A 25422-nucleotide genomic window follows, 5' to 3' on the forward strand; every position below is an offset into this window, starting at 1 on the left:
GCTGTGATACGTAAAAACGATTTTTTGTTTTTTAAAATAAATCTTATGTAAACTTGGCAACCATACATAGGAAAGCTGCGGTTGTTTACATCTGGTCTATCAAGACAACACCCAAAACGAAAAAAAACCATATGCATTGGATGGTGTTTATGTCAAATAAAAATAACCCTGCGGGAAAACCGGAAAAACGTGTATTATTTTTTTCTGACAGGGCATGTATGTAAGAAAAAAAAAAGATTTTTTTTCTCATTTAATGACCCAATCAGAGAAAGTTAAAATTTTTGTATATAAGTCAGCAGCAGTGATGTTATGAAAAGTGAAATTTTCATCAATCTTCAGGGCATCAATCGATTTTTGCTTAATAACTTTTTCCACAAGCATCAGATCGTTTCGCGGTTTTCTAGACTTTTTTCTTTAACAAATTTCCTATCAAAATCAGGCCATCCATTTATTTTTAGGTGGTAACGGGTGACTATATGGAGAATTATTTTGCAAAAGACGATTTCCCCATACGAAATCCCATGTAAACTTTAAACCGTGGGCGCAAAAATATAGTTTCTCCAATCGAGCCTAAAATTTGCAGAGTTGTTCTGGGAGCTAAACGGGACCTAAAAAGTTACTCGGAGCAAAATTTTATTTTTTTCATACAACCGTGTCCCACTCTATTGCACAGTGGCACGACGTGCGGCAAACCTCAAAAACAAAAGTCTTGTATTCTTTTATTTTGCTTGAAGCTCAGGAAAAGTTATCTCAAAGTTTTTCACAGTCGGATGATTTTTTTTTTTCCGATTTTGAACATAATGTTGAAACATTTCACGTCGACGATTTCTGTTCAATGTAATACCTTAAAACTTCTAATAGCGATATCTCAAGAACCTTAGCCTTAGCTGATTGGAGTACCGTAAACCGGGGTGACTTTGATCATCGGGGTGACATTGATCACTCGAAACTTTTTTCGTAGATCGCTGATTAAACCAGAATAGTCTACCGAATCATTTGAATTTGAAAAGATTTTTACTCTGAACTTATAAAATACTGATTTGTTAAACTTTTTGAGTATATTATTCGGTTTTTGGATACAAAATTTACAAAAAACCGAAATTTGACTTTACCTCATTTTTACGAAGCTTCGTAAAGTGTCTATTTTTTATAAAACAAATAAATCTCAGATTTGAGCAAGAGTAACAAATTGCAAGCGAGTTTTTATTTTCCTTTAGAATGGGATGTACCAAATTTATTTTTAAGAGTTTTCTTATTTTAAATACAATTTTTTGTGAAACTAATTGGCAATTATTTCAAATTATTTCAAGCTAAAATTCGCAATATTTTTTATTGTTCAATAGTCCAACAGGTTAAAATGGATGAAACTTTTTGTACATTGATAAACCACTAAAATAAAACAATTTCAGCAGTTTTAAAGGTTTTCAGAATCTTTAATTATAGTTGGACACAAATAATACGAATTTTATAGTATATTGTTGAAATACTTTGTATAGTACCAATTATCATCTATTTAACAATGAGTATCTTTCCACAATTAGTTTAAACAAACATTTGAATGAAAAACATTGACATCAATAACTTAGTGTGGGTGAACATGCAAGTTATCAAAGTCACCCCGGAATACGAAAACGGACTTTAATTTGAAATCATTTTTGGAAAAATAGCTGGAAGCGTAGAACTTTAGGTAAAACCATCCAATCTTGTTCTCCATACATCAGTACATGGTTTAAAAATATTAAACTTGAAAAAATGTGTTGCATCTAAAAATATGTAATGATTACTTCGAAAAGTGATCAATGTCACTCCGGTTTACGGTAATTAGTTAAAACAAGAGAGTTCGAGTTACCACGTACAAAATAAACAGTAGAACATTGCAAAAAAAATTTGTTTTTTTGAATTACCGAAGGCCCTCCCTCTCATATTGTGACAAATGTCAAAGTAAGCTCAGATGCCAATTTTCACATCATTTGGACAATTCTAGACCCCCGCCCACTTCGCTTGAAATTTTTGAAGTTGGTGCTATGGGAAAATGTTGAGGAAAAATATATTAAATGCTATAACTTTTAAAGTAGCAATCAGAAAATTACAATTTATATCTCTTTTTAAAGGAAATAACCTTAATATTGGAATGGGGTATTCGTGTTCCTAGAAAAATGCGGGATTGTGGAGTACTGGGTCATTTTGGCCCCAAAATCCCCTATTGTTTTGATTTTTTCTGCTCCGTGGTGCAAACCATACATATTTTGCAGTTTTTCTAATATGAAAAAATCTCAGAAATCTAACGGAACCTTTTAGACCTTTGTCCGAATACGAGAAGTTGGGATTATAGGGCCTTTTGTCATCTATATTAAATTTTATCATTTTCTCGTGCATATATCTCCATTATTCTTCATTCAATTTTAATAAATTGTACCTTGTTGAACGTGGAAAATTCTTAGAAATACAACAAAAATAGATGTGTTTGCGTTAAAATTCAAAAACATCAATTTTTTTTACATTAACTATACAATCCACATTTTTTTCATTTAATTTCCTTATACCTCAACTTCACCTATTTTTCCAGGAATGAAACTTTTCTCGTGTGATTCCTCAGTGCATTTTTCACTATAAATAGTTAATTAAATAAGAATTTTGTTGTTAAATGGAGTTTATATGTGCGATTTTATGATAAAAATGTGAAATCGAGACTATAAGTCAGATAATTTGATGTTTCTGAATTTTACCGGTAACGAGTCTATTTTTATTTTGTTCCTAAGGATTGTCCACGTTGAACAAGGTACAGCTTATGAAAATTGAATGAAGCATATTAGAGATATATGCACAAGAAAATGATAAAATTTAATATAAATGACAAAAGGCCCTATAACCCCAACTTCTCGTATTCGGACAAAGGTCTAAAAGGTTCCGTTAGATTTCTGAGATTTTTTAACATTACAAAAACTGCAAAATATGTATGGTTTGCACAACGGAGCAGAAAAAATAAAAAATAGGGGATTTTGGGGTCAAAATAACCCAGCGCCCTACTTTCCCGTATTTTTTATAGAAACAGGAATGTCTCCATTCCAATACTAACGATTTTTCCTTTAAAAAGAGATATAAATTGTAATTTTCTGATTGCTACTTCAAAAGTTATAGCATTTAATATATTTTTCCCTAACATTTTCCCATAGCACCAATTTCAAAAATTTCAATCGATGTGGGCGGGAGTCTAGAATTGTCCAAATGATGTGAAATTTGGCATCTGAGCTTACTTTGATATGGCCTTTGAGAATTCAAAAAAAAAAATGCGATGCCCTAATAAACAGTTTCATTAAATATTTGATAGGCGATATATCACGTGATTAACCCATTATAAAAATCGTATTTTTGTAATAAATTTACAGTTTAGTTTAGTTATTATTTAATTTCGATGTAAATAATATGAATTTTATTCGATTTGACACTTACATATACTGAGTTTGATTTTGATTGTCTATTTTATGTATCTGAAGCGTTCCATTTTTGTTTTGAAGGTCGCCTGTAACTATGCAAACAAAAGAGATAGAAACTTCATTCATTCGGTAAAAATGTACATTTACAAAAGCTCTAAAAACCTCTATAACAAAGAATTTGAGAGAAATTGCCACATAAAAAGATATTTATAGAAAACCAATTTTTTTTAGAGCCACCCTACCTTAAATATTGCAGAAATCATAACATATGAACCATTAGAGATTGCGATATAGTTTCTTCCAAAAAGTTGCTTCAATTTGATTGATTTATAACTTTGTAGTACATTATGTAGCTGAATTTTAGATATCTAGAAAGTTGATACTTCGAACACCCTAACCATAAGGACCACCCTAATACAACTAATATAAAAAAATTGTAAGGAAGTTCTAAAAAAGTTTGCCGAAGATACTGTATATCTAAAATCAACGGTTTGGGCGCAAACAGTTTTGTCTTCCTAAATATAGCTTTGGGACCATAGTGCATTGAACCCAAGCGCACAAAGCGAAATGAATTAACGCTGATGATGGGTAGATGGGTAGAGCGAAAGAGACAACTAGTACCACGACACTATGTTAACCGTGTTTGCAAATGGAGCTCGAATGTACAAGCGATTTTGTGTACGAATAATTGTGTTCGAGATCGTATAACAAAGTGTGCTGGAAACTAGCACAACACAAAAGAAAGCATAGTGTTTGAACGGACAAGCTCAGTCGCGTGTTGGACGGCACTTGGTAGCGTACCTCTACAGCCAGTGTTACGTACTTCTAACTCAGCTACACTGGCTGTGACAACACACAGCGGAGTGATCTACTGCGCCTGTAGTTCAACAGGCAACTGAGCTTGTCGTTCTTTAAATAGCCGATGATGACGTCCTTCATAGAAGCGTAGCGCGCTAGGTACACAAATCTGTCGTGCCGGACTTGGGAAGCGCTATCTTCTGTTTGTAAATGCGCGATATTTTGACTAGGTTGAACATTATTTACGAAATGTGCAAAAAAATTGAAAATTTATCGTGAGATATCTGAATTATATGCGTTTAAAATTGGACCACTTTTCGTTACATACCATTTTTGTAGAATTTGCAAAGTGCACCCCCATATCGGAAACAAAGACGACAAACATTCTTACCATTTCAGGCCCTGACATGGTAAGAATGATGCGCTCTTCTCACACAATTCCTGGTGTGCTTACAGAGTGGCCGCGAGAAGCTGAGCTGGGGCTGGAACTGACATTAGAATGCGAGAAACCTGCTTGCTGCAAATCAAAGGGATGATGGCAGAGTGAAAGCTGAGCGGATCGGCGCCGACTGCCTGCTTTTACTATGACAGGTTCCATTCGATATGCTGTAAGCAGGTTTCTCGCATTCTACTGTCAGTACCAGCCCCTGCTCAGCTTCTCGCGGCCACTCTGTAAGCACCCTTAGTCCCCAGGGACTACCCTATGGAGTACGCTAAGGAACGTCTACTGTGGAATCAACCTATAGCTGTGACATTGCTGATAAAAGCAACTGCAGCCATTGATGTAGTTCTTGATCTAATGAATAATTAGTAATTTAGCAACAATTCTTCTGATCAGATTAGTCCATACTTTAGTCAAAATTGACTTGACTAGGCATATCGTATCTATCACAACAAAGTATGATTATTTTCTTCTCACAAAGAAGAAAAATGTCCTTCAAGTAAACAATCTCTGCGACGCACGTACCTATTATTCAATTACTGCAATCTCCTACATAATCTATGCATAAATCAGTTCGCAATATGCTACCTTCACAACCGCTACGAATTGATTTTTGATAAATCTCTTGTCACTTTGCAACCGAGGTGTCAACGGCACTGCGTTCTATTGAAACAAAAAAAAAAGAATAAAAAAACAATGTGTCTTATCGCCTTCCAACCATGATAAAGAGCACGCCATTTTCCGTGCACGGCATACCGAAATCATATGCTAAAATATTCATAGTCACAGTCACATCCCGCTCGGCATACAGAGCGGTGAAAGAGTGTTGTGCCCTGTCTTTGACAAATATTCACTAGGCTCATGTGTAAGGAATCACATTCATCAAACATCCCGCTCCGTCCACCCACTCCCGTTGCATCACCCTAGATGTCGGCCCATTACTCTAGGAACCTTGTCATCACTGGCTGGTGTGTTGCTCCCATACTTCAAGAACACCCTTGAGCTCTTGAACTCCCCGCAACGCACGTCTTGGCCGCCTTGGTAACCTCCATCCATACCTCTCATTCGGGCGGGAGTAATATTCCGAGAAAAATAACCCACCCATCGTCAATTCCTCCACCAGTGCCGTACAGAAACCGTTTATGCAAGCTATGCTGTAATCATATTTGAATTATTGTATTCATGAATTATTTTTCTCCCATCCATATTCAACCATCCGAATAATCAGAGTGGAATTTATATCGCCGCTTTTCTCGCCCTCGTCCGGAGTATTCATTGATTTATTCTGCGGCACAGGGTTTCCTCAATTTCCCCTCGACCTCGGAGCTCACACATACACACTCTGTCCACACATGTTGCATCTAAACGGCGAGTAGAAAACGGAAACCCATGGACCTCTGGCAGTTGCAAACTTATATATAAAGGCAAACACGACGAGCAAACGCTTCCTGTGAGTTATCACGGTGGATTTTCACGGGTGACCAAGGAAAAAGTGCTTATCCTAGCTCAAGTGGTGTGGTTGGCAATATGTTTATGGATGATGGTGGTAAACATTTTTATGTGATTGGTAGTAAAAAAGTTTTCTCATTTTCTATATGGCTTTTCCGTACCGGCCAAATTGGCTGCGCCAGTCAGTGGAAATGTGATGGACAGTCTGTCGGTTTGGTTTGCGAGACAAACTGTGTGATCAGCTGGGAGCGTGTTTTTTGACTAACGCAACAATGATGCTAGAGGGTCGTATTTTTGTTGTGTGACGATATCCAACCTTTTAACTTAGGGCCACTGCGATTTAAGAATCAGTAAAAAAAATAATCATAATAAGACCGTAACGCTGACCTCCAGCAAGGTTATCGTTGAGATTTACAACTAGACCTGCCAAACAAAGTGGTACAATAGGTAATTCTGCTTGGTTGTTCATGGAGTATCCATAGTAGGTCAAAAATAGAGAGCCCTTGGAGATGTATTTTTTTATTTAATCAAAGGACCCGGAGAGCTCATATGTCGATAATTGAGTAAGAATCAAACCCATGATTACACATCATTAATCACAGTCAGCGACATGGAACAAAAAAACTTCTGTTCTCATTATAAACATCACTCATTAGTCCAATAACTATGAACTCGGTGTTTTGAAATGCGGTGCGCGATCAAGTCGGATTATGCACTTTACACTTCGCTCGCCTAGCCGGCTATTGCTATCGACTAGAATCGTTTTCACATGACTTCACCGCAGCATCGACACCGATAAAGTGCGGTATTAACTATTACCACATCACTTGTGCCCGGCATCACCTGAAACCGACCGCCATCGTTACTCACTCGCTTACTAAATGCCAGCCGATAAAAAGCAACTCTTTCTCTCGCCCTCTGTATCTATAGATGAGCGATACCATGTAATCAAAGCGCATACACCGTACGTGTAAAATTGCGTAGATAACGTTATTTATAAATCGTAAATCTGTCCAGGAACACAGTACGGTTCCCGGCCACTTGGCCACAGCCGGCGTACATCAAAAGCGCCCTCACAGGAGGACGAAAGAAAAAATGAAATCCATTATTGTCTTTTTTGCGCGCCGATGAATCGCTCCGGCTGACTACTGGTTTACTACGCTCCTCGCAGTCCGGAGTAGATCGACCGATCGACGTTAACCACACCGATATTAATGTATGCAGATCCCGCACCACAGCGAGGAAGGAAAGTTCCGAGCAAACGAAGGGAGACCTTGATCGCCGGGGCCGCGGCAAATACGAATGGCCCTCTGCGCTGCGCTGGCTGGTGCGATCAGACAGATCACAGTGGTACTGGTGAGTCACCGAAGCGCAAATAGCGTCGGCTGAATTTTACTCCGTAGGCCACGCGAAGTCTGCGGGTACTGCCGAAGAAGAGCGAGAATCGAGAATGAGACAAACCATTCAAACATGGAAACTTGTTTCTGCGATCCTACCGTTCGAGTGGTGAGAAATATTTGATATTGAAAATATTGAAGTTTTTGTCGCCAATTTCGGAAAGTGTGCGAAGATTTGAAGCCACACCTTTAAACCAATTCGTAGCGATTTTTTCATACTTTGCTCGTACAAAAAACTTTTTATTGCAAGACGCGCAATGTTACTGCTGTTTATCAATCAATTTCTTGTCGCGGTATTTTTATAAACAAAAATATAATTTGATTCTATTTTATAATTATATATTTCTAACTCAATATATTGTTTTTTTTTCTTCAAAATTCGTGAAGAAAGGGCTTAGAATTCAGGAATAATCACATTTTTTACTATACCAACAAAAAGACCGTGCACAAAAATCATGACACTTCAAATTAAGTTTAATTTTCCTTCCGTAACGCTTGAATAATGTTTTTATATGTGAATAGTATACCTCGGTAGTACATACCTTCGTTAGTACGTACCCTCGATAGTACGTACATTTTGCCTCGATAGTACGTACACCTGCCATCAATTTTTGTTTTGCTTTGATTTTGTAAGCTTCAACGAAGCAGGACAACTTTTATGGAAATTCTATGGGTTTATGCATACTTTAGAGAAGTTGTGTGCTGCTTACAGTAGTTCTATAAAGTCCAGTAATGTATTTCAAACTTTAAGTAAGTCATAAATTCATTGTAGGAATCAAACAAGTATAAACAAATCTGCCATCTTTAGGGACGCCCTACAAGCTCCAGGAATGTCTTTTATATTTTGGGAGACTGCTGACTTACAAGGATATCTTTAATTCTTCAGATAATTTGTACGACACTCATTAGTTATAGTTTGGTTTTGTCAAAATTCAGAGTATCTCAATGAACTTTAAGGATGATCTTCGAAGGTCATATGGAATTCCAGTAATACTTCAAACCTTCTATACTAACAATTTCTATAGAAAACGGAGTGTTCACGATTTTCACACATATTTTACCAACTTCGGGATTTGTGCGACCTGAACATTTAGAAACATTACAGTTTCAGTAGGTTTTGTTAACGGCTATCGGCGATTCAGTTAAGCTGCTTCAAGGAAATCCTACGATATTAAGTAAAATCTTAAGAAGCTCTGGAAAGTTCGTGAATTTATTTCGTATTTCGAGAAAACTTACAAAATTAGAAAAGTGACGAATATCAAAAAGCCTCAAAAAGCTTTAGGTACGGCATGTCCCAAGTCTTACTAACTTTAAGGAAAATTGCAAATATTCGAGACATTTTTCGAACATCAAAGAAGATTTTAAGCAATTTTGAAGGTTAATATCTAGAGCGGTGATAAATCGATTTTTGATGAACGATCTGCAAACATTATGTACATAAAATTTGAGTGCTGAGTCTCATACAATCTAGGATATACAATGTTTAGAATGGAATGGGCTAGATTCGCAAGACTAGCGACTTCGATGGAGGCTGCTGGTAGTACTTAAAGAGCTGAAAAAATAAGTATTTTCTCAACACTTCGTTTGGGAATCTTGTGAGCGTTATTAAAAAGATGTATACACCATATTGGCGTGGTTCAAGAAATATTTCCTAGCTCAGTAAAACCTATCTTATGGAGTCAAAAACTGTGGTTATTACACCTTTTAGTTGGGTGCGCAACGTTTGGCATAAATACGTTAGGCATAAGTACGTTAGGCATAATGGACGTTAGGCATAATGGAGATTGGCATAATGTACGTTAGGCATAATGAACGATAGGCATAATTTACAAAAATATAAAAATAATCGCGAGGCTTTCGTTAGAGATTTCGCTTGTTTTTTCAGGTTTGGAAAAATTACGCTTTGCTATACCATACCTTCGCATAACTCTAGCGAGAGATTACAAAATGAAAAATACCATGCGAGATAATTAACTCTTAGAGCTTTTTTTTTTTCTATTTTTCTGTAGACGAGATAAAGAAAATATCCCTTCAGTTTTGATACAAGCAAATTTTTAGCCTTTTAGATGTATTACCAATACAGTTGCATCTAAATATTTAAAAAAAAACTAAATAATAAACAAACTGTTGTAACGGCTACTTAATTGGCAAGGGAATGGAAGGTGAAGTATATTTTTCAATATTAGGAGCCATTGTACTCAAGGGAGAGCAAGGAGTTGAAGATCGGTTCCGACAGCATGAAATACAAAGTTACTTTACGCTCGTCCAGACATGCAGCAGACTCAGGTGATTCGCATTTCTAATGCCAAAAGATCCTGACTCCTGCGGTAGCAGACAAAGGGTTAAGTCGCCGGGAAACTCTAAGCTTGCTCATATGACCCTTTTCACTCTTTTCTAAACTTTCTTCCTTCAACTCCTTGCTCTCCCTTGAGTACTATGGCTCTTAATATTGAAAAATATACTTCACCTTCTGGTCCTTTGTTAATTAAATGCCATTACAACATTTAACAAATTGACTCAATAGATTGTTAACAAAAAATGCCAAAAAAATTGAACAATGACGATACCTTTTTCGTTTCGGTAACTCATCACAGTACAGGGCATAAATGACGTTGAATGAATAATAAAATGCATCATTCTTTCTTTCATGAGCTGTTCTTCTAGGTTATATATCTTCTTCTTGGACAATTACACATTGCGTGCACGAAGAGCTAATCTAAGTTAATCCTTACATGCCCAAATTTTTTCTAGCGTTCATACGGTTCAAGAAACACGAAAAACTCTCTTTGAAAGATGCTTCTTTCGTAGTGCTGGAAGCTGCTCAATATTTACCTTCCGGTGCTCAACACAATTCTTCTAGAAAATTGTGAATATTCTATATACTAGGAAAAGATAGTCGAAGATACGTTTTAACAGTTTTCAATAATAATGGAAAATAATAAAGATATATCAAAATGTCATTTATCAACGCCAACTGTCAATATCTCTGATGGTACTGCTCCAGTAAAGTTGTATCAGACTAATAGCAATAACTTCAGTTCTTTCTAATAGTCCCAGTTACTGGTCTTCCTTATTGTTGTGAATAAATTCTGCCTAAATCAAAAGTTTTAACAGCTTAAAACCGTTGTTCTTTTCGTACAACATGGGCATGAAGGGGTTGATGTGCTTTATTCATACCTTAATACAAAATAGACTGATTTTAAACAAGAGTATTTAGCCTATTTTAGAGATGTGCAATTTGTTCATTTGATGTTCATTCGTTCTGCTTCATTTATTTGAGTAAATATTTCTTGAAGTATATACAAAAGAATAAAAGGGTGATCGAGTTTTATCGGCCTCCTGATTAATTAAAAAAATTTCAAACATTTGCGCTCTTACCACCCGAGAGTGTCACCACCAAAAAGTCATTTCCTTAAAGGATACTTCAATATGATAATTTATGCCTAACGTCCATTATGCCAAACGTCTTTATGCCTAACGTCCATTATGCCTAATGGGGTACACCCCTTTTAGTTTATTTGCCGACATTGTTTTAATGTAAAATCATATCTCCTTTGCAAATATATTTAAATATCCGTTTTCGGGATTTTTAAAGTTCATTAACGACCAAAAACTGAAAGGAATAAAAACCAATCTGAAATCCTGTATGTATCTGAGAAGAATTGTTATCGCGCCTACAAAACGGGAACTTCTGTTTTTTTTTTAATCCAGCAAATTTCGGTTCGTTCTCACAGTTTGAAAAATTGTACTGTTATTATTACACGAATCAAATATACAAAAAACAATTCCTTCTGCTTCAGGCAGATCAAAAAATTAATAAAATCTTCAGGGAATTTATCTGTGAATTTCAAGCAGGTCTTACGAATTTCAGAGATTCAGGATAGTTCAAGAATTTTAAAGAAGTGCTAAATAAAATTCTACAAAATTCCTAATAAATTTGCCGAAATTCTCAAGACAATGCTACCAATTTCAAAGGAACTTACGGGACCATGGAAATGTTTTTATACTCCATTTTCAACCATCCTGGTTGATGGAAACCATAACATTGAAGATTAAGTACTTGGTGATAGGACAGCTTATCACTAATAGGGTGATGAATTTGTGATTAATATAATTTTTGTGAAGCTTCGTTAAATATTAAACATAAAAATTAATATTTTGAATTTTATTTTTGTGATTAGATAGTACGTACGTTTCGATAGTACGTACGCTAAACGAAGCGAAGGTGTACGTACTATCGAGGTATACCTGTATCTGTTTTTGGTGAACTTCAGTCACGGTTTACTCTGCCATTACCAAAACAATTTTCTGCCCATAAACTAGTCCACAACTTTATGAACATTATTCATAAACCAAATGTTGACTTGTGACGGATTCCATGAGAAACCGGCCGACCGCAAAATATGACCATCGTCGACTCGTGCTCAATTTATGAATCTCCATGATCCCATTTTTCTGGCAATTGCAATATTTTGATACAAGAGAAATTTTTCAAAAGGGCGTAGAAGTTTCTACGTACATTAATTTCCAAAAAATTTTGGTCGATTACTCTATACAGCAGAACGAGTTACAGCAAATACTTCTACACGGAAAAAATATACACTGCCAAAAATGGTATGTAATTTTTCATAAAAACAAAAATGTATATTAAAAATTTAAATTGCAAAAAAATACCATTTTTTTAAACATTTTAAACGTTGCGTTTTGCGTTGCGTAAGCACGGTATACTTCGTAGATTGCAGACTGATGACTCTTATTTCCAGCCAGACAACTTGAGGAGCATTGTTTGGGAATAACAATTGATCCAGTCCAAGCGAGAATTTCGCCTGAGAACCACCATTGCTGGCCACGACCATCTTTACCGTAGCTTGGGATATGAGAAAGGAAGTGTTGATGTGGTACTTACTTAACGGAATGCCCCGACTCAGTGGCACTACCATAAGTACCACGGATTGGGTAGTGGGTGGCTTGTTAGTCAAGATTCGCCTCAAGCAAGCGATGCGACTGAGAATTTATTTTCGCGCATAAGAAGCTTGAATAGTTTATTGACTAGGACACGTTAATGTTCGCGATGCGAAGGTGTTTAACCTCTGGATAACCGTTTATCGAGAGTTTGTTTCGTCGAAAACAACTTGAACTCCGGACAACCGGCTGTCGGGAGTGTTGTCGACAATATAAAATGGACCATAAATTATTTATTTAATTTAATTGATTTATTGGCCTAAAAGTGAGCCCATGAATATGACAATAAAACGTATGTTCTTCGTGCTGGTATGACCGCTGCAAATTGGTAGCTGGCTTCTGATTCTTCTCGAGAAACTATCAATTCCCATTTTTTCCACTCAGACAATACCATGCGTATTCCTCACGCACATTAAATGCCCAGTGGATTAGTTGCCTATTTGGTCAAATAAACACTAAACAAACAAATAAATTAATTTGCTTAGTCCAAAGAGATGTCAGCTAGATTGGCATCAACCGACGGATACGTTTTCCCTTGCAATGCCATCAAATCAAAGAACATTTAAAATTACATACGACACACTATGTGCAATTCTGAATATAATGAATAATAATAATATAATTATTTGCAATATAATAAGATCGGAAAAAATAGTTGAATAATCAAGGTATTTCATTTTCAAAGATAGCACTGTTGATCAATCACCTTACAAAATAGGTGATAAGGGACGCGGACGAAAATAGCTGACCACCGCATTTTTTAAATATTTTTATATTTATCAACAAAAACCTAAAAAGAAACGAAACATTTTGAATGTGGTTGCATGATTGAGAACTTATCGGTAAAAAAGTTTTTCTAACAATAATTTTATACATACTTCTAAATTTCATACTAGTTGACATACAAAACTGTAATATCATTCTAATTTAACAAAAATCTTCCAAAATGCGATAGTTTTCGAGATATTTCGAAATTAGCTCCAACAAATTCAATTAATTGTGTGATTATGCCTTTTTTATAAGTTATTCGCATTAGCCCATCATAAAATGTCACTAATCTAATGTTTACGTTTTAAAGATGTGGATGAAACTTTTTCAGTGTATTTGGATAATGAAGTAACTTTCAATAAAAAAGTTTCTTACATCAACTTTTGACATATATAACTCATACTATTTGCAGTCAAAAATACAATTTTATTCTCGAATGTAATTCTAAACGTCATTTTAAATCAAAATGCTCATGACAAAAATTTTCTGAAATGTAATAGTTCTCGAGATAATTTTAAATTTTGTTTTAAAAACACAATTATTTTGTTTTAATCTGACCTTTTCAAAAGTTATTCGAGTTTCTCTATCAGCAACCATAGGTTTTTCAAAAGGCCCTTAACATTTCCTGTTACTTTCCCATTGATAGCAAGGGCATAATTTATATCATACTATGTTGCGTTTCGGCTTCGCCTCTTCAGAAACCGACACTAACACATTGTCGGAATAGATTAGCGCCGGCTTGACGCAATGCCGATGAGACACAAGTGAAGCCGAAACTTGTCTTGGCTTAGCAGGCCTATGCGAAAGCACTATGCTATATTTCACCCTAAGGAGGAAAAATTGGTAAAAACCAAAATTTCTCACTAGGGTGAAAATTTGTTGATAAAAACCAGTCTTTGTACAGGAGGGCACAAATCCTTATTTCATACTATGTTGCGTTTCGGCTTCGCCTCATCAGAAACCGACACTAACACATTGTCGGAATAGATTAGCGCCGGCTTGACGCTGGTCAGCTATTTGCTTCTGCGTCCCTTATCACTTATTTCTAAAATGTGATTCATCAGCAGTCCTCTCTTTGAAAACGAACCACCTCAGTTATGCAGCAATTTTTTTCCGATCTTATTTTAATGCAAATAATTAAGCAGCCTTCATGTCGTTAAATTCTGAACTGCATATATTTTGTTGAATGTTCTGTGATTTCATGGCATTGCGTGTTCCCATCTGTCGATTGAGGCCAATCGAGCTGACATTTCTTTAGACTGAGCAAACTAATTTATTTGTTTGTTTAGTGTTTATTTGACCAACTAGGAAACTAATCCACTGGACATTAAATGCGCGTAGGGAATACGCATGGTCTTGTCTGAGTGAATGATGATTTTTGAAATATGTATGGGGTTGAGAATTGACAATTTGTAAGAAGAAATAAAAACCAGTTATAATTCTCGACAGTCACATCAGCACGAAGAACAAATGTTTTATTGTAATGTTCATTGGTTTACTTTTGGTTCATTAATTCAACAATTAAATTAATTGTTCTAATTGTTCTTATAGTATTCTGTGATTGCAAATGGTTTTTTCACGTTCACCATTTTTCTTTTGTATTTCAACTAATATGTAGTCACATTTTCTTTTTTACTTTTTAACGACTTTCAATTAGTTATGAAAATTTAAATCCATAGTACTCAAGTGAGGGCACGGATGTGAAATATACAGATCGGAAAACTAGAAGTGGCAGGGTCATTGCCTAAACTCGACTCCTGTCAGCAGAAGACAAAAGATTGGCCGGTAAGATTTAAAGACTGTTTCTAATGACCTTGCCACATCTAAATTGCCGATCTGTATATTTCACATCCTTACTCCAACTTTAGTACTATGGCCTGAAGGTTTCATAACTTTCCCTACTCAATAATCTCTAGCTAATTGAATATCGTTAAAAAGTAAAAAAGAAAATGTAACTACAAATTAGTCTAAATAAAAAAAAAAAAGAAAACCAATTTTTCAAGAGCTTAAATGTTTAAAAAATCATAACACATAAACCATTAGAGATAGCCATATATTTTCTTCAGCAAAGTTGCCTCAATATTGTAGCTGAATTTTACATATCTAAAAAATGATAAATTGAACATCCTAACCACAAGGACCACTCTAATTTAATTAATAAAAATAAAATCGGCAAGAAAATGCATTGTGTTCAATTTTGCTTTCGTACAGTGCCATAATAGCAGGGGGTGTGTTAAGGACAAAACACCTCGAAATATTTTATGTATTGAACAATTGAATATGTTCATAAAAATTGTGCCAAATGTTTTAAAATGAATCCTTTAAGTTCTTTTTTAAAAAGTTATCCTCTGAGAATATTTTATAAATTTCATGAAGTGAAAATTGGCGACAGACCTCAGCACCTACCGGAATGCCCGTTGAGTAGGCTAGGTCCACTGTCGGAACTAATTGGCTTACTAAACGGACATCAGTGCCGAGAGAAATCCTGCAACCGTTCAAGGAAAAAGTTATCAGTATCGGGAGAAATTCCGCCATCAGGGAACTCTCAGTCGGAGTAAAGTGAGTTCACCGCCGAGAACTATCAACAAAGCTGGAATCCAGATAGCTCGCGGAAATCGGAGCTAAATGGCTTACGGAAGCAGGATCTAAATGGTTTGCGGTTAATTACCGCTGGAGAATATCCGAGTGAAGTGGCAAAATGACACTAGAACGCAGAGGTTTGCAACAACGTAATTGAAGAAGTGAATGACAGAAAGCAAGAGGAAAATCGAGAGCTAAATGGATGGATCAAACGAGGCTCCAAGTTAATTGTAGAAAATCCTAGAGCCCCCTTCCTCCCAAGTTATACTTTGATGTAGTTATATTTTTTTTATTAATAGCCCGCCTCTTACCCCCACACCAAAAAGCTCACAAACGGAGCCCCCTGGTAGTGGACACATCAGTTCTCAGCGTACAAAAAAAAGGTCAGCACAACAAAACAAAGGTATGAATCGCGGAAACGCTGAGAACAAAAAAAAAACAATACGAGACCGACAAAACACAAAATTTGACAAGAAGCTACGGCGAGTACCCAGCGGAAAAGAATCCTTTTAAGGGTCCCATCGTAGCTTTGCAGGAAGCTTATAATAATTTAAATTTATTTATTACTTATTACTAGAAAAAATGCATTTATCAATAGTTTTTATTTAAAAAAATGTTAACCAATTATAACTAAAGGAATAAGCTCGATTGGTGGTGAACGAAGTTTATATTAAAAATTCTCCAATTTTATTTTTTTAAAAGAATTAGTTTCAATTTTGCTTGGAAACGAGTGCGACATGTTATTTGCTTTAAATCAGTAGGAAGCTGGTTGAATAACTTAGGTCCGATGAAAGTAGTTCATTAAGGACAGAAGAAGAGTAATGATTTTTTTCTGTGGTTAGGCTCGTAATTGACTCCCACACAGTGTCAAAACACTACAGGAGTTGAGTAGCAGGCTGACAAACGAAAGAGGCTACAGCTTGTTGGAAGCCCTGACAAAGCTGGATGCAAGGCTGTGCAACGAACATTCCGCTAGCATAGCACGTTCGGTGGTACATCATCGACGTAACATTTTGCAGTTCGTCGCTGATGGATAGCATGAATTGCTTACTAGTAGAAAAAATAACGACCACCATGCGATCCACAACACCATTGGTCGGTGGAACTGTATTGTAACGCGGAGGACTTCGACAAGGACAGAAGTACTTTTTGCAGACAGCACTACCGCTATTCCGAAAACTGAATAAACTGCCGACCAGTTGAGTAGTCCGTGACGCTGTACCGGGTTCGGGTCATCGGGGTATCAGCGAACTCCTGGCTGGCCCGGTGAGTATGATAGGTCCAACGCCGGGAACTAGATCGAACAGATCGTGACGAAGTGGGGAACTAAATGGCTCACGAAACAAGCATCGATATCGGGATAAATCCACCGCCGAGTAATTCATAGTAAGATATTTTATAATTGGCTGGGAGCTAATTTGTTCACAAAACAGACATCCGATATACCGAGAAAAATTCTGCAACTGGGAAACTTTCAGTTGGAGTAGGGTAACTTCACCACCGAATATATCCGAGTAGATCTCGATAAAGCTGGGAGCTAAATAGCTCAAGAAAGCGGGTATTGTTGTTGGGAGGAACTCTCAGTCGGAACAGAGTGAGTTCACCGCCGGGGACTATCCGAGTAGATCGTGATCAGAGTGGGAGCTGAAGAACTCACGGAAACAGGAGTTAAATGGTTCAGGAAATCAGCAGCTAAACGGCTCCCTTAGATGAGTACTAAATGGTGACATAAAAGATGAGTGATAGAGGCCCCTGATCTTACACGGTGCAGCCGGGTGATGACTGTGAGGGACTTCTTGGTGAATTCCTGATGTATGTTGGCCGCGAAGGTAAGCAGGAGTCACTCGTCACCAGAAGTCTTTCTGAGAAGGTTCAGTGCCCGTTAGAAAGCAACCCTGGCTGGTTCCCAGCGGCAGGGTAGTATTTCGTACTAGTTATTCTGAATGGCGTTTTGGTCGCGACTATATGTTAGACCTACCCATTCCTTATTATTTGAACACATCATACAAAACACTGCAATGCCGTTACACTATCATTAATTTCGCATATCAAAGGTAGTGTTAGTTCGGTGATCAGACCATGGTCAGGGATCGCTATGAAATACTCGTATAGGCATATCAAACCCAAAAATTGAAAAGGGTAGCAAAATTCTGACTGCTATTCACGCAATAGTGACAACGCCAAAGCTACATCCAGTACTACAAAATCTGTCAGCACTGTCAGTGAGGAAACAAATACTAACGGTGGCGGATTCACACTCGTGACACGTAAGTGCAAGAAACAAAGTATAACATAAGATCGTGAGCATCAGGGTGGCATTAGCGACGACAACATAAAAATATATTACAACAAGAGTGAAATGAATGACTCCAAAGACGCAGAGTGAGGAAATTCGCGCATGGGATCGAAAGGACTATTTGTTTTTTTTTATTCAGTTCGTTTATTTGATAGGCACAAATGCGTTAGCTTGGCGGTAGAACAGACTATTTGTGTTTAGTAAAATTTTGTAATAGACGCGTTCCATTGAGCTGTCTCAAATTAAAGTACCCCATAAAAATTCTCCTAATTTCTCGCCGACTAAATCGGTTTGCGTCGACACAATCGGCCGACTAAACATCCAATTAATCGGTCGATTATTGCACCGACTCTTAATATGGGGGTCTGCCAACACAACATCCGATTGAGTGTCACCGACAAAATCTGTTGAAATCTGTCTATTTCAACCGATTAAATCCCTTAGTTGGTAGTTCAAAACCGGGACCCCATTTACACAAATTAGATCTGGCGATTAATGCTAACGAAAATTATTCGATTAACATAGCTGTCATTCGATTAATCGAATCATAATTAAGCATCCCTAAACGAAAATCTTTATTCACCCCCGATATCTTTGAGTTCTTAATTGACCGCGATTACCTAGTATTAATAAACTTTAGTGGGAGCATGAATGAAAACAAAAGTATATTTTTAGACAAAGTTTAACTTTCAGCCTGTTCAATCATCGGAGACCCCCAATCGCCAGCTGAATTTTTTCATCGTTGCAATCATTGATCAAAACCACACTTCACAAAAAAAAACTGAAATCCGTCCTCCACATTTATCCGACAGATTCGCGTACAATCCATACCAACACAAAGACGTAAATGTTTATATTCAACCACAGATACATGACATTTTTTCACGTACATGTATCTCACTTCATATGCGCGAAATAATAAAAAAAAATAAACGAGAAAGGCAAAAACGATCGTCTGTATGGACACAATTTATTAATTTGCTTAGTATAAAATCCGATGACTTTGAGTCTACGCCCACGATGGCAGTCAAAAATAGAAAACCCCGCGTTGCGATGAGAGCGCTGCCAGGCGTTCCATCGGCGGCGCTCGCCGCCGGATGAGGAGGACACCCCCCGAACCGATGACGGTACAAATGACGGTTATTTACTCGTCGGACTTCGAAACATGCAGTGTCATTTGGTTCACATGTTTTGCGAAAGAATTATGGGATATGTTTTCTGTGTTGAATTACTGGCTGTTCGATACGCTAAAGTTTGCCGAAATTGTTCAAGATGAAACGTGAAAGGAATTTCCATTATTAAGTCATTTGAATTATTTGGATTTTTATGTAACAATATTATTACTGTATTTCCCGTTGCAAACGAAATAAATAAATAAATCAGCTTCAATAACAAAAACACACTGAAATAATATAAAAACAAAATAATCATCGAGCTTGATAGAATTCAAACGTTCCCTATTTCCCCCCTTTTCAAATTCGGATTAAAAAGTCTTTCCTTTTCCAACAGCTCCAGAAGCTCTTCGGCTTTCAATATCAAGTTTGACATCCGTGAATCGTGATGTCGCGCAAGTTCCAAGCGAGTTTTTTCCAAACGTTCAACCTGCTTCTTCAGAATTCCATTTTCTTCCATCGCTTCGTTCAATTTGGTTTGCATAATATTCGCCTTACTGCTCACAGCGGAGACCCTTTTCTGGAGATCCTCGTTGATCTGCTTTCGGTAAACGAGGTCCCGGGTCAGTTCCGAAATGTTCTGCTGCAAAATTTCCGTGTTTCTATGCATAACCGAATGGCGGGATTGTAGGAATTCGTTGTGGGTAACGTAGTTTGAGCATTCGATTTTTTTGGATGCCTTGAAAATATTACGGTACTGTTTTATGAAAAAATAAGATTTAAAAATTTTAATTTTACCATTTTCTTTACGAGGATTTTATTTTGTTCTAATGATTCATGCAGCTTTTGTTGCAAACCAACAAGCAGTTCGTTTTGAGAATTTTCCTGATCAACCGGTTGCATGGTTTTCTCGCGTTCATCCTCGAGCAGCGTCCTAAGTTCGATGATAATCTTCTCAAGGTTGGTACATTTTCGCAACGCGGCTGCTAGTTCAGATCTGAGCAAACGGTTTTGCCTTCTGTAGAAAAACTCTTTACCAGCGCTGGGTGTTCTTTTTCTGCATGAATTCGGAGTTTTTGTCGCTATCTGATTACGGGGGACAGCTTTTGTGGGGGTTATTTGCTCGTCACTGGTTTCCATTTCGATGTTAGAAAAACGTGTGTGAATTTCGCCAAGGTTGCTGAGATTAGTTTAAAAATTAAATGGCACAAAATCTCATTGACGGGTTCCAAACCACCGAATAATACTCCAAAGATGGCCCTTCTAGGAAACCGTCTATATTTTTTTACGCAGTATATATCCTTGAATGATTTAACCGTACGGAAAATGATCCCCAGGTTTAACAATGCTAAACCAATAACATATGAGACGTATTGCTTAAAAGTAAGCTTAGAATCTAACTCCACTCCAAAGTTCTTTACAAGTTACTGTCGGCACTAGGCAGTTCTGATAGATTCTAGTCAAAATTAATAATGGTTTTCTCTTTATCAGACAAGGTTATTGCAGATCATTTTGCAAGATCCAGAAGTATTCGATAATAGTTATACCAAATGCAAAGGATAACGAAAGGTTGCTGCGAGAAATAAGCCCTACCAAAGTCCCAATATTGTTGATTTTGAGGTTAGCGGCAAAACGACAAACATAATCAACTCAGTCTGAAATTTCCAACGTTGAAGTAAAGTAGGAAAATTAAGAGTACAGATGCCTTCCTTGCGGGATGCCGCATGGAGCCGCAAACGTTCCAGAGCAGTCATTGCCTATATTCAGACTTAGCTTGCGGCCAGCGAGATACGACTGGAACCAACGCAAGAATTATTTGTTGAATCTTAGTGTTACATTTGGGCGGCACTGCAGTGCACCACAGATGCTATCAGCTTGGCGACTAATTACTTTCGGAATATGGTGATCGAACAGGTAACTCATTATTATAGGCAAACGGCTAGCAAAGAGGGAGGGGGTACGCCACATGGTGAATCTTATTGTGTTTCCCTATAGTACGTCTGTTAGGATACAAACTCAGAAAGCATTTTCAGCAGTGTCAACGTACAATCTTGTTATTTTCCGTGCAAATTCAAACATCAAAATTACAAAAAAACGAAATAACATTTTGATGTCAGCTGCAAATTCAAATGTTAATTTAACAAAAACGACCAAAACGATAATAACCTGAGTAAGCATTTTCCACAATAACACAAACTCAGTGGTAGATGCCATTTCGAAAAATCATACCAATGGCTCTCCCAGGCAGATACAATCTTCGTCAGAGCGAACACTAAGGTTTCAAGTGATTAACATAAACTAGTTTACGCCCAACACCACACACAGGGCCGGCGAAGAACTTTTTTCCCGAGTGGGTGTAAGATTCGGAGTGATTTCTACTAGTGGTGGTGAAAGTTCAGTACACCATGTGTGAACTGTAAGTGTAAGTGAAAGTGAAATTTTTCAAATAATACCTGGTGGCTACTTGGAAGTACCCTCTGTTAACAGTCTGTGTGACAGACGGCTCAGTAAAAATGTGTTTGTTGATTACTGATACTACAAATGTTCCACAGCTGAATAATTACTCTATTATTTTAAATTTCGTAGCATTACTTTTCTGTTTCCTCCGATAAAACCTGCTTTGCGTGGGTACTGAAACCCGCATGATAGTTTTGACTAATGGGAAGGTATCTTCGACAACAGACAGCCCCTCTGGTTCAATAAAGATCGATTTGAATATTTACCTGATGGAAAAATAATGCCGATAAATATTTTTTTCCATATAAATTATATTCATCTAGTACAACAGGTCCCTGGAAGGTATACTTCCGAACCGATTATAACCCATTTAACATCATCGATATATCCCGTAAACCAACTAAACAACACTCGGTCGTGTACGAAGAAGTATCCTGTCTACGTACCCGCCTGGGAAGTAGAGATTGATGGTTTGCAAGCAATGCATTCAGTGTAAATCGAGGAGTATAAGAACTTATTTTCAATCAGTCTCATGACGAGCCTTTCGCCGGCTCTACTCTTCCAAACTTTGTTCTTTTGAACGGTGCTCGTCTACCTGTTCGCCTTTTTGTGCTTCAGGGTATGCCGTTATTGCAAACAATTGGGCCATACAGCTACCCAATGTAGAAACGTAGAAACCACGACTAAACCTTGTCCACTAAAGTGCGATAGTCCGATAATCCCATCGAGGGAACATGTTCTTATGTGCCTATAAATTTCCCAAAACAAAATAAAATCATTTCCTCTCCTACGCTGCCTCATAAAGGCCTGAGAGTGTCCTTTGATGGATGCTATTATAAAACTGAAGTAAGTGGCTCCTTGTTTTGGAAACTAACAGAAATTTACTTATGGGGCATCAAAAACCCCAAGTGTCCCTATATTCCGCTCCCATGATTTTCCCAGGTCTAACACGAAGTATTTGGTTATCTACCGACGTAGATCTTCCACAATTTTATCATTATTCGCCAGGGCCGAATTAATCCTCGGTACTAGATATTGAAGTTGTCGGTTGTCCGAATCAAAGACAGACATTGTTCCCCTATACATCGCACCTCACCTGATTCAAGAAGATTTCAACTCCCACGGTATGCCGTAGGGTTGTCTTCACGTTGATAACCGATCTATTTCACTGCATGAGATTCGCGACATATTCAATATGATCATGACTACGTGTTGGATTTCTCATAGTACTCGACCTCAATTAGTGTGCATATTGATTGGAACTGCTACGCGTCCACTATATCCGAGATAATCGAATCAAAACAAGAAATTTCTTTAAAACCATCAAAATCCAGATTTAACTGCCCCTATCATTTCTCTTATCATTTCCAGAAGTGCCCTTATCCGCCTACCGTACCCAAACGATGGTTCGATGCGACTCCAAGACGACAGAAACATCTCTCTCGAATGACCCAGCAAACACGAGACCTACAGCACAACATCACACGCGCAACCTAGTGTGTTGCCGATCTACATCTGAGCCGTACTACGAAATCATCTGGAGGAACCCCTGCCGGCTCGAGGAACACCGCCCGGCGGCCCAATACATGATGCAACCGTCTCAAACTGCAATCCGTACCGTCGATTCCCGATGCCGGAAACTGAAAGTTTATATCTCCCTCTTCCCTGTATGCCTTCTCCACCCTCGCTCCTCTGTCTCTGATACACATTTGTAGGACTTCACTCCCCTCCTCCCCTTGAATATTTTCCCAAAACTTATGTGCCCCTTATCTCTTAGGTTTAGCTGATCAATATTTGAAATGCCTGTACCACTATTTAAAAATGGCTTTAATTAATCCCCCCTAATCTTAATAAAATTGAACCACTCCCTCCAGTTATTTCTAGTTAATAAGTTTGTAAAATGTTCCGTTTAGTTAATAATTAATTGCTCCAACAATCTCAATTCCTGAAGAGCATTACTTTACAAAGAACACACAAAATAACCCGCCCGCTAATCTTACGAATATTATAGTATCCCCTCTTGTATATGTATAAGTTAGCTGTAAAATTTTGTTAGTTTCATTATATAAAAACAAAATAATATTGAAATGTGTAAACCCCCTAGTTTTAACAAGCTTAAAATGTAGAACAAAGAAAAAAATGGAATCTTTAAGCTAACCCGGATGTGCCTTATCAAATAAACGAATTGAATAAATAAAAAATTACGAAATTTTCACGGCGGCCACCAATCACCGTCCATGTTTCCCGACCCAATTCTTGCATTACGTTCCCGTGGGTCGAAGTCCGAGAGCCGGTCCTCGTCCTGTACGTAGCCAAAGGCGTACCAAGAAACCGAGTCAGAAGCGGAGGTTTCATTCCATTCTAAGGTGGTCCGTAGCGGAAGGGTAGTACGCGAAGGCCATCCAGAACACATTGACCTCTGTGGAAGACGTTCTGTTTGCGCGCGCTCTCGTGAATCAAACCGGATGCTTCCGTCCAGCCACCCCACACTCCGCATCCTTAGTTTCGGCCATTCGCACAGGAGCCACATCGCCATTTTCCCGTCGAAGCGTCACCCGCCGCCATCTCGCATCCCGGCGTGGGTTCGCCATCGTCGTCGCCATCGTTCGTCGTCACGACAGTCAACAATCTTATGCACAGGTAGGTGGAAACTTTCATGGCCGTGATTTTCCCTTTTCCACAAGAGCAAACTGTCTAATCCGAATGAGCTCGATTAAAGTGTTTAATTTGAATTCTATAAGTTTTATCATTGCCTTCCGTTTAGTTCCGTTGTGTTTAACTTCGTAAATTTGAATAAAGCGATCTTCGAATTCAATCACACTCGTTACGTTTGTCAGAGAGAGTTGAAATAAATCCACGTGTTTCCGTTTCGAATTCGAATTAGCGAAAAATTTCCGTTGGCGATAAATTTCGTATAGGTAAGTAGGTTTTTATAGCGGTAAGATTTGAGTAGCGATTTTCGTAAGTCACCAATTCCAATGAGGAGTCTCATACAAAGTAGTCGGGCTAACAAACGACCGGTGGTCTCTCGTACGCGAGAGTGGCGCTAAAGCCATCGAGTTTTAAGCGGTCTTATTGGGCTCGTAGCGCGGACGGTTACAAGTCAACCGGAGACTAGTAGAAATCATGGACTCACAAGTTTCCCATGGCTGAAAAGGTACTAACTCATGTTGAACTAAAGGCGCTGGTTTAAAAAGACCCAGCAGTAATACACGCCTTGGGGCCCGACGCGGCTCTCGACAGCCCTGCTAATACTATCATTGAAATCGACCGAATTATCCTACATACGAAAAGAGTCGAGGTTGACACATACTGAAAATATGTTTGGTTCTGTGATGCATGTACAGCTACCGAAATTCGTCATTCCACCGTGTATTACCTTTGCGGTAATATGGGTTTAATACTGCAATGCGCAATTGCAAGGTCTGTTACTAAAAACACAATTGAATCTTACCCAAAAGTAATAGAAACATACCCGTCGGATTTTGGGTGTAATTTTACATGCTTATGAATACACTTACACAGTTCTAGTATTTTTGTCTGTTTATAAAACTACGGGCGAATGCATCTCAATGCGGTCGAACTATTCCTTGAACTTGAAAAAGTTCCGAATAGATGGTCGTACTAAGATAAATGAGTAAAAGGTACAGTGCATCCACATCGAGCGTAAATTGTATATGAAAACCTGGTACATTGTGCAGAAATATTAAGGTTGAACAGAGAAGGG

General features: G+C 37.7%; 2 protein-coding genes across 7 annotated transcripts in view; both read right to left on the bottom strand.

Moving 5' to 3' along the window:
• Positions 1 to 25422, bottom strand: part of LOC131678789 (dnaJ protein homolog 1) — a 276420-nt gene that overhangs the window by 153005 nt on the left and 97993 nt on the right. The window lies entirely within an intron of this gene.
• LOC131678792 (dixin-like) lies at positions 19486 to 20378 on the bottom strand. The gene is made up of 2 exons (XM_058959101.1): positions 20037 to 20378; positions 19486 to 19977 (listed from the first exon to the last, which is right to left on the bottom strand). Exons 1-2 carry the CDS (start codon positions 20376 to 20378, stop codon positions 19573 to 19575), a joined length of 747 nt encoding a protein of 248 aa, XP_058815084.1. The 3' UTR covers positions 19486 to 19572.

This window comes from Topomyia yanbarensis, chromosome 2, assembly GCF_030247195.1.
Source record: "Topomyia yanbarensis strain Yona2022 chromosome 2, ASM3024719v1, whole genome shotgun sequence".
In the NCBI taxonomy this organism is placed as follows: Eukaryota; Metazoa; Arthropoda; class Insecta; order Diptera; family Culicidae; genus Topomyia; species Topomyia yanbarensis.

Bases quoted from the DNA above. Each gene is read 5' to 3' on its own strand.
- LOC131678792 (XM_058959101.1), bottom strand. From the start codon at position 20,378: ATGGAAACCAGTGACGAGCAAATAACCCCCACAAAAGCTGTCCCCCGT. The intron at 19,978-20,036 runs GTAAAATTAAAA...AATATTTTCAAG, and splicing joins AAATCCTCGTAAAGAAAATG to GCATCCAAAAAAATCGAATG.